This window comes from Hylobates moloch, unplaced genomic scaffold (genome assembly GCF_009828535.3).
Source record: "Hylobates moloch isolate HMO894 unplaced genomic scaffold, HMol_V3 SCAFFOLD_5, whole genome shotgun sequence".
In the NCBI taxonomy this organism is placed as follows: Eukaryota; Metazoa; Chordata; class Mammalia; order Primates; family Hylobatidae; genus Hylobates; species Hylobates moloch.
In genome coordinates this window covers 131,613,767-131,623,519 of record NW_026652280.1, presented here as the reverse complement: position 1 = coordinate 131,623,519, position 9,753 = coordinate 131,613,767, and the positions used below count along the sequence as shown (strand labels likewise).

At 44.2% G+C, this 9,753-nt stretch overlaps 1 protein-coding gene across 1 annotated transcript in view; it reads right to left on the bottom strand.

Annotated features, from left to right (window-relative positions):
* Positions 1-3,664, bottom strand: part of ALG14 (ALG14 UDP-N-acetylglucosaminyltransferase subunit) — a 93,579-nt gene extending 89,915 nt beyond the window's left edge. The window contains exon 1 of the mRNA XM_032155306.2: positions 3,476-3,664. Coding sequence (XP_032011197.1) covers positions 3,476-3,611 — 136 coding nt within the window. The 5' untranslated portion in view covers positions 3,612-3,664. The remainder of the gene's footprint in view (positions 1-3,475) is intronic.
* Between the last annotated feature and the right edge of the window lie 6,089 nt (positions 3,665-9,753).

The following is a 9,753-nucleotide window of genomic DNA, read 5'->3' as shown; positions in this document are numbered from 1 at the left end:
AACAGTAACCATTTATTAAATGCTTACGTAAAAAGAAAAGAAAATGTCAAGAGCTCCCAAATAGGCCGGGCGTGGTGGCTCACGCTTGTAATCCCAGCACTTTGGGAGGCTGAGGCGGGCGGATCACGAGGTCAGGAGATCGAGACCACGGTGAAACCCCGTCTCTACTAAAAATACAAAAAATTAGCCGGGCGTGGTGGCGGGCGCCTGTAGTCCCAGCTACTCGGAGAGGCTGAGGCAGGAGAATGGCGTGAACCCGGGAGGCGGAGCTTGCAGTGAGCCGAGATTGCGCCACTGCACTCCAGCCTGGGCGACAGAGCGAGACTCCATCTCAAAAAAAAAAAAAAAAAACAAATCCCTTAGTGTGTAATCAATAGTAGTGTTGGGACTTACAAAATAATATCCAAAAATGAAGGCCTTAGAAGTAAAAATTTTTCTCTGGCCTTCTCCTGTCCTCTGTCTCTCAGTCCCATACTCCCCTGAGGCTTGCCATAGAAACTAGAATCTCTCTTCCCCACGGCGGGTCACAGAAACCAAGAACTCCTTCTCCCAAAAGCTGGTCATAAAACCTAAAAATACTACTCTAATTTTACTCCACCTTTCTGTGTAAAACTGGCCATAAAGAAATTATCCGAGCTGGGGAGCTGGGCGAGGTGGCTCACACCTTTAATCCCAGCGCTTTGGAAGGCAGGAGAATTGCTTGAGGCCAGGAGTTCAAGACCAGTCTGGCACACATTGCAAGATACCATCTCTATTTTAAAAATCAATTAATTAAATTAAAAAATATTATCTGATCTACCTTGTTTGACGGTAGGTCATAAGACCCCCATTCCAGAGAGGGTCCTACCCCATATCCAGAAGGAAAGGAATGCATGCTCAGAGAGACCAAGAAAAATCTAGACAGACAGGCCTTGCTGGGCTTCCCTACTGTCTATTAGCATTAAATTATACCCTTTTGTCCAGTCATAATTCTACATGGCTGTCCATACTTTGTTGAACCTAAGCATAAAAACAGACCATTTCCCCTGTATCTTTGAGTCTTCATTCAGAACACTTTCATATATGCTTCATAAATTTGTATGCTTTTCTCCTATTATTTCTGCCTCGTCAGTGATTTTCAGTGAAACTTCGGAGGGCAAAAGGGAAGTTTCCCCTTGGCCCTTACAGTAGCCAATCAAATCTTGTATCTGTATGTTAGCCTTTGTATGGAAAATGTTGTAATTTTGTTCAGCATCTCTGTTCTTGCCTACACAAACTATCTTCATTCTTCCCCACATGGGGAGCACTGACTACCATTCTTTGGTATAGGTTTGCTCCCCAGACACCCACTCTCACACTTTGTGCTTGAATAAACTCTTCTAACTGGATATTGAGCCCTTTGATTATTTTAGGTTGACACTATATGTCAAGCACTTTACTAAACACTTTATTTTTTCATTTAAGCTTTTGATTATATCATTTTATTTTATTTCATTTTGAGACAGGGTCTCACTCTGTCAACCAGGCTGGAGTGCAGTGGCGCAATCTCAGCTCACTGCAACCTCCACCTCCCAGGCTCAAGTGATCCTCCTACCTCAGCCTCCCAAATAGCTGGGACTATAGGTACATGCCACCACATCCACCTAATATATTTATTTATTTTAATGTAGAGACAGGGTTTCACTATGCTGCCCAGGCTGGTCTCCAACTCCTGAGCTCAAGCAATCCGCCTGTATCGGCCTCCCAAATTGCTGAGATTATAGGTGTGAACCACCATGCCCGGCCTAAACACTTTAAATATGATCATATTTAATCTCTCCCGTCCTCTCTCAACCCATGTAGAAACAGAAGGTTCAGTGAGGTTAACTAATTGCCTAAGATCCCCAAGGTAGTAAGTGGCAGAGATGTGATTCATGTGTGGTGTTATGACAACCTAGAGGCCCGTGGTCTTAATCCCTACATGATATCAACAGTGGAGTAGCAGCAATTGCTTTATAAAGCAGGATTTTAGGCCAGGGGTGGTGGCTCACGTCTGCAACCCCAGCACTTTGGGAGGCTGAGGCAGGAGGATCACTTGAGGTCGGAAGTTCAAGACCAGCCTGGTCAACATGGTGAAACACTGTCTCTACTAAGAATACAAAAATTAGCTGAGTGTGGTGGTGCGCCTCTACTCGGGGGGCTGAGGCAGGAGAATGGCTTGAACCTGGGAGGTGGAGTTGCAGTGAGCTGAGATTGCGTCACTGCCCTCCAGCCTGGGCAACAGCGTGAGACGCTGTATAAAAAAGAAAAAAAGCAAGATTTTAAATACCCTGTACAATCTGGACTCAGTTTACCTCCCTACATTGAACTCCACACGATAGTGTTCTCTCAACTCTGGCCATTCCAAGTGCTATCACCTTCTTTTCACATCCTCCCAGCCCTCAAAACCCTGGCTGTCCCTCATCTGACTAATTCTGGGTCATCTTTCAAGTTTCAGTTTAGCATCATTTCTTCCAGGAAGCTGCCTGTTTGTTAAGACCTGATAAAGTAGTGCCCTTCCTGAAGACTGTCATGGCAATTTGTACTTCTTACACAATTATTACAAGATTATAGCATTTGTCTCATTGTGGCAAATACTCATTTTGATTTATTTTCTGTTAGTTTTTTTGTATTTTCTATTTCATTCACTGCTGTATCTTTGCATCTCTCACAGGACTCAGCACGGAGTCAGCACTCCGTAGCAAGTAATGTTAGTCAGTTTTGTTATTTCCAGAGGTTAGTTTAGTGTTTGGTCTTTCTAACAGCTCAAAACAGATTAAGTGAATAAAGTAATGTGTTATACTTGAACATAAACTTGGTACATTTACTCATACTATACATGTTCTAACTGGATGCAATCTCCTGCCTGCTGTTTACATTGTGTCTTTGTGTGTGTGTCTGTCTGTCCCTGTCAAATATGTCTACTTAAAACTGTAAGCACCTACAGAGTTGGTGGATTTAGATTGTGTTACCTGACAGGTCAGTGTGTTGCTCACGCTCTGCCACCCCATGTGTATTGTTCTACAGCCCGTAGATCATTGTTTTTATCCTCTTGGACTTTGTATATTTATAAATGTGACAATTCATTTTGCCTCATTTGTCATGAAGCATTCGTGTTTCCTAAACTAAATACGCAATACCTAGATTAATAATGCACAACAGCCATACGGGGAAACTGCATGTTTGCATCAAAAGGCTTCTACGTTCTCTGTTCACTAATTGTTTGAAAAATATACGCTACAGAGAGTCTTAATTACAGACAAGTGTAAATTACTTGTCATAAAAAAACCTCTGGGCCGCGTCAGCAAACCAGCCCTTACCCTGGCTGGACTGCCCGGTTCCGGCAAGGCAGAGAAACTACAAATCTCTGCATGCAACACTCCAAGAAGTGCTAAGGGTACCAGGGAAGAGCGTCGCGGTGCACTCTGGGGTTTGTAGTGACCAACCCAAGTCCGACAGTCGCCTCCTCGATACTTACCGGACCCAGCCACTACCAAGATACTGAGAGACTCCCGGGGCGTAACGTCCCTGGAACGAAGCACTACCCATATTCGCAGGATTAGGAAAACCGCCACAGCTCCTGCAGCCGCAGCTAGAATAAGAACACACACCATGCAGAGAAACGGCGCATGCGTCCAACTTCCGGGGACCAGCCGCTGTCAAAGTTCACAACTACGGGTGCCGAAGGGACTCAAACGCGGAGGGACGCACCTCCTGGTGGGCCGGGCTTTCTTGAGCTGGGAGGAGTGGAGGGCCGAGGGAGAAGGCGGGGTCCCGCTGACGATCCATTTTACCTCATTTATCATGTAGCATTCGTGTTTCCTAAACTAAATACGCAATACCTAGATTAATAATGCACAACAGCCATACAGGGAAACTGCATATTAGCGTTAAAAGGCTTCTACGTTCTCTACGTTCACGTTTGTCAGCGGAACCCCTGCTTCTGCCTGGATTCTGCACAGCTGCAGCCAAGCGTAAGCTGAAAATCGTAAAGTTAAGCGCTGGGGAAGCTTGATTTACGCCCACGACGAGGTCAGGCAGTCTCTGCTCCCTAAAGGCCCCGAAACTCCCCAGTTGGGAGATGTTCTGGCCCTATCAACTTCGTGAATGCCACCTGAAGCTAAGGGACTACATCCTTTCTTTTTTTTTTTTAATACCAAGAGAAACGTTTCTGTTGCACACAGACATTACTGAAAATGTTCGCCAGTAAGGACCCAAGGCTTAAACATCGAATTTAGGGCCCTCATCCAAACCCCCTGTCTCCCAACACGTATGTTTTTAACTTTTCTCAGCGTTTTCACAGCTCTCAGTGTGACCAGAGTAGTTGAGGGTGACCACCTAAAGGTAAGCCACATTCCTAAGAGGATTGCAAAGCTCAGTGGCTCTAGGTAGCAGGATAGACAAGGCATAGTCCTACAATTAATATTCAGTTAATTTTATCACAAAGCATTTCCAGTGTGTTTCTCATGTCCTCAGCCAAAATGATGATCTGCCAACACCCCCTTCAATCCCAATTTTGCTTATTATGTCTAATTAATTGTTAATAAATTAATTATGTCTAATTAATCCACATTACAACAACATAAAATACTAAGATCAGGAGCCCCCTTCACCCCAAATATAATTTGCCTTCGGTCCACCATAGACCTACCTGTAGGTTATATTAAACAGGTATACAGATGAGTAAACAGGTTCAGAAAGGTGCAACTGCTTGCCCAAGTGGAATAGCGTCAGATCTAGAATCAGAAACCAGAAATCTAAGTCCTGCTGGACAGGAGTACTGCATCCTGTATTCCTTTGCTAAATTCAAACTTGCCTGATCACCACACTTACCTGGTGCCTAGAATGTGTTTTTAAAAGTGCAGAGTCCCAGGGTCCATTCTGACACTGAATCAGAGTTTCTGGAGATCGGGCAGCTGGGATTAGCTTATGTAACCAGCGTGTCCATTCCTATCAGCAAGCAAGTTTGGGAGACTTTGTGAGTAGAGTTCGTGGACCTTACAACACTTTCCAAATTGTCTTCCATCAAATCTTCTTTTTTTTTTTTAAGACAGAGTCTCACTCTGTCGCTCTGGCTGGAGTGCAGTGGCACAATCTCGGCTCACTGCAACCTCCGCCTCCCAGGTTCATGCAATTCTCCTGCCTCAGCCTCCCAAGTAGCTGGGACTACAGGCATGCACCACCATGCCTAGCTATGTTTTTTTTTTTTTTTTTTTTTTTTTTTAGTAGAGACAGGGTTTCACCATGTTGGCCAGGCTGGTCTCGAACTCCTAACCTCAGGTGATCTGCCCGCCTCTACCTCCCAAAGTGCTGGGATTACAGGCATGAGCCACCGCACCCGGCTCCATCAAATCTTCTTAACTATACATTCTCACAATAAGACCTTAAAGTGGATATTATTTCCCTTTTTACAGACAAAGAAGTAGATTCCATAAAAGTTAAATAATTTGCCTAAGGCTACTTAGCTAGTAAGGGTGGAGAAAGTTCATAGTTGTGGACTTAGAAGTCAGTGTCCCTCAGATTTTAATGGAATCAGAATTCTCTGGGCTTACAAATGCATAGTTGGAAGTGCAGAGGTAGGGGCTTTGGTGTAGTATGAAAAACAGCTCGAGGATAATACGAAGAATGTCATTTACTTGTATATGCCCACTCTGCCATTCCTAATAATGTCTTCAACCTGAAACAGTCTTACCTCATACTTAAGACACTAGTGGTCCCAGAATGGGATGTGTGGATGGTTACATCCAACAGGGCAATCTCCATAGCCAAAGAAGAGGCTATCTTGTCGGGTCTTTTTTGCCCCTCCCCGCCCAGTCTTGCTCTGTCGCACAAGCTGGAGTGCAGTGGCGCGATCTCAGCTCACTGCAACCTCCACCTCCCGGATTCAAGCGATTCGCCTGCCTCAGCCTCCCAAGTAACTGGGACTACAGGCATGCGCCACCACACCCAGCTAATTTTTGAATTTTTAGTAGAGACGGGGTTTCACTATGTCGGTCAGGTTGGTCTTGAACCTGACCTCATGATCCTCCCGCCTCAGCCTCCCAAAGTGCTGGGATTATACGGGTGAGCCATGGTGCCCGGCCTGCTTTATTTTTTATTTTTTTAAGGCAAGGAAACTTATTCTAGAGCCCCTCACAGCAGACTTTCTTTCACTCCTTTTGGCCATACTTATATCACTTTCCCAGGCGTAAAAGGAAAGCGACTTCAAAGCTGGTGGAGGTGGGAGGAGGATGACCTACAACTCACCTGTAATATATGGCTGTTGGATGAAGGGTGGGTACTGAACAAAACAGGCATTCTCTCAGTGAGGAGGAAGCTGCAGGGAGGGTTGTTGGGTAGGCAAACAATAGCATCTAGATTGCTGTGATGATGATGTGTCTGAAACAGCTTTGTAAACTGACACATGCAATGAAAATGTCAGGCATATGATAATTACTTAGCTCCAGGCCCCAAGCTCTCTATTATGGTAGATTTAATACTTAGAGGACACCCTTGCATTTCCCATTACTTCATCCCCTCACTATTATAATTACCTATATCTGTAGGAAATATCAGTTTGACCACACTTGGCATGTAGCTGGAGTGAATGGAAGCAATCAAACATTGGGGGCTTGCCAGGAAATGCAGAGAATCAAAGAGGGTGGGGTACCAGACATTGTTTGGACTTATTGGTTGAATTATTCTGAATTAAGGTGATCATAAAACTCTTTACTTTTCCTGCCAAGAAAGTTGAGAACTGCAGGGAGCAGCTAGGTAGCAGGCAGGGACAGGAACATAGTTGAGAATTCCTGCCAAAAATGTCACCTGGGTAAGCAAAGTCCTGGGCTGTGACAGACACAGAATGTATGGATAATCAAGAAGTCAAGAAGCTGTAGTGGGCCAGGCATGGTGGCTCATGCCTGTAATCTCAGCAATCTAGGAGGCCAAGGCAGGAGGATCACTTGAACCTCAGAGTTTGAGACCAGCCAAGCAACAGAGTGAGACCCTATCTCTATAAAAAATTAAAAAATTAGCCAGGCATGATGGTGGTGTTTGCCTGTAGTCCCAGCTACTCAAGAGGCTGGGGTGGGAGGATTGCTTAAACCCAAGAGATCAAGGCTGCAGTGAGCCATATTTGCGCTACTGCACTCCAGCCTGGGTGACAGAGACCCTGTCTCAAAAAAAAAAAGAAAGGCTGGGCACAGTGGCTCGTGCCTGTAATCCCAGGACTTTGGGAGGCCAAGGAGGGTGGATCACCTGAGATCGGGAATTTGAGACCAGCCTGACCAACATGGAGAAACCCCGTCTCTACTAAAAATACAAAATTAGCCAGGCGTGGTGTCGCATGCCTGTAATCCCAGCTACTCAGGAGGCTGAGGCAGGAGAATTGCTTGAACCCGGGAGGGGGAGGTTGTAGTGAGCTGAGATCGTGCCATTGCACTCCAGCCTGGGCAACAAGATCGAAACTCTGTCTCAAAAAAAAAAAAAAAAGGTTTAGTGGATTAATCAGGAAAGTTAAGACTGAGCAAGAAGAAGCAACAATTAAAATTTCTCTTGGGAAGATGAGTTATGCTGACAATGCATTTAACAGATTCATGGAAGTAAATTATAGTGCTGCAAAAAGTGTGAAAACTATGTTAATAGTTGACAAAATCAATAAGGATATGTGGTCTATAACCAATCATAAGTAAAGTATGTCTGGGAGGTGATTTTTTTTTTTTTTCTGAGACAGGGTCTCACTCTGTCACCCAGGCTGGCATTTAGTGGTGCCCTCTCAGCTCACTGTAGCCTCAACCTCCCTGGGCTCAGGAGATGCTCTCACCTCAGTGTCCCAAGTAACTGGGACTACAGGTGTGTGCCACCATGCACAGCTAATTTTTGTATTTTTTGTAGAGTCAGGGTTTTACCATGTTGCCTAGGCTGGTCTCAAACTCCTGAACTCAGGCAATCCACCCACCTCAGCTTCCCAAAGTGCTGGGAGTATAGGTGTGAGCCACGTAGCTCAGCCCGGGAGGTGATGTTTATTCTCTTCTCTTTTTTTTTTTTTTTTGAGATGGAGTCTCGCTCTATCGCCCAGGCTGGAGTGCAATGGCACGATCTCAGCTCACTGCAACCTCTGCCTCCTGGGTTCAAGCCATTCTCCTGGCTCAGCCTCCCTAGTAGCTGGGATTATAGGCGCCTGCCACCACATCCGGCTATTTTTTTGTATTTTTAGTAGAGAGGGGGTTTCACTATGTTGGCCAGGCTGGGCTCAAACTCCTGACCTCGTGATCTGCCCGCCTCAGCCTCCCAAAGTGCTGGGATTACAGGCATGAGCCACCGCGCCTGGCCGATTTTTATTCTCTTCTTAAATCTATTTCCCAAAGTTTCTACAGCAAATATTATTACTCATGCATATTTTTAAAGTTATTTTAGAAGTTCAGATAATTTTGTACTTTTCTGTAGGATTGTACACGTTAATTTATTCAACATATTTAATAAGCATCTGCTATGTGCCAGACACTGTTTTAGGTGCAGGGGATGTCATATAAATAAGACAGTGGTCCAGGCAAAAACTTTGGACTAGGGAGATAACAGTGGAGGGAGAAGAGGTCAGATTTGATATACATTTTATGGGTAGAGTCAATAAAACTTGTTAAGGGATTAGATATTGGGGATTAAAAAACAAGGAGGAATCCAGATGACTCCTAGATTTTTTGATTCAAAACTGGTTAGGTGGTATTATATGCTAAGAATAGACAGACTGGAGGAGAAACAAGCTTTTGTGGGTAGGGGAAGGGGATGAGAGGATGAAAATGAAGTGGTCTGTTTTTGACTTTAGTTTTAATAACCTCCTAGACGTCCAAGTGGTTATGTCAGACAGGCAGTTTTATGTGCAGACCTGAAGCTTGGGTCAGATCTAGTGGTATAAATTTAGAATTCATTAGCATATAGGTGGTATTTAAAGCTATCAGATTGGGTGAGATCACCAAAGGAGAATTGAGGTCAGTCCTGTCAAATAGAACTTTCTACAATGATATAAGTGTTTTGTATCCATGTTGTATACTATCCACATGTACCTTTTAAGCAATTGAAATATGGCTAGTGTGATTGAGGAAAGGAGTTTTATTTCATTTAAATTATTTTAAATTTAAATAGACACATGTGGCTAGTGGCTACTGTATTGGACAGTGCAGGATAGAGAAGAGTCTGGAGTCACTAACATTCAGAGGTCTAGTAGAGGAAATTGAGCCAGCAAAGAAGATGGAAAAGAAAAGGGGTGATAAGAGGAAAATTAGCAAAGAATGGTGTCCCCAAAAACCAAGAAAGGAAAATAATTGAAGAATGAGTGTGCAGTCAGCTATGTCACATGCTGTTGACAGGTGGGTTCAGACATCTTGGGAACAGGTTAGTCACTGGAGATCTAAATAAGGTAGTGATGGAAGGCAGATGGAAATGAGAAGAAAGAATGGGACATGAAAAAGAAAAAAAAACAGTCTGCAGTTATTGCAAGCCTTTCTTTGAGGGGAATGGATAAATTGGGTGGGAGATGGAGGAGCATTTGGAATTGAGGAACCTTATTTTTTTAAGATGGGAGTTAATAGATATATTGATGTTAAAAAGAGCCGGTAGAGGAAAATTGGTGCAGGAGGGAAAAAGAATGAGCACAGGAACAAGTATCTTCAAAAGATGGAATGGTTGGAACCTGGAGCACAACTGGGGAGGTTGGACTTTGATAGGAGGAACGACCCTCATTCCATCGTAACAGAATGGAGAACAGGGATGAATGCAGATATA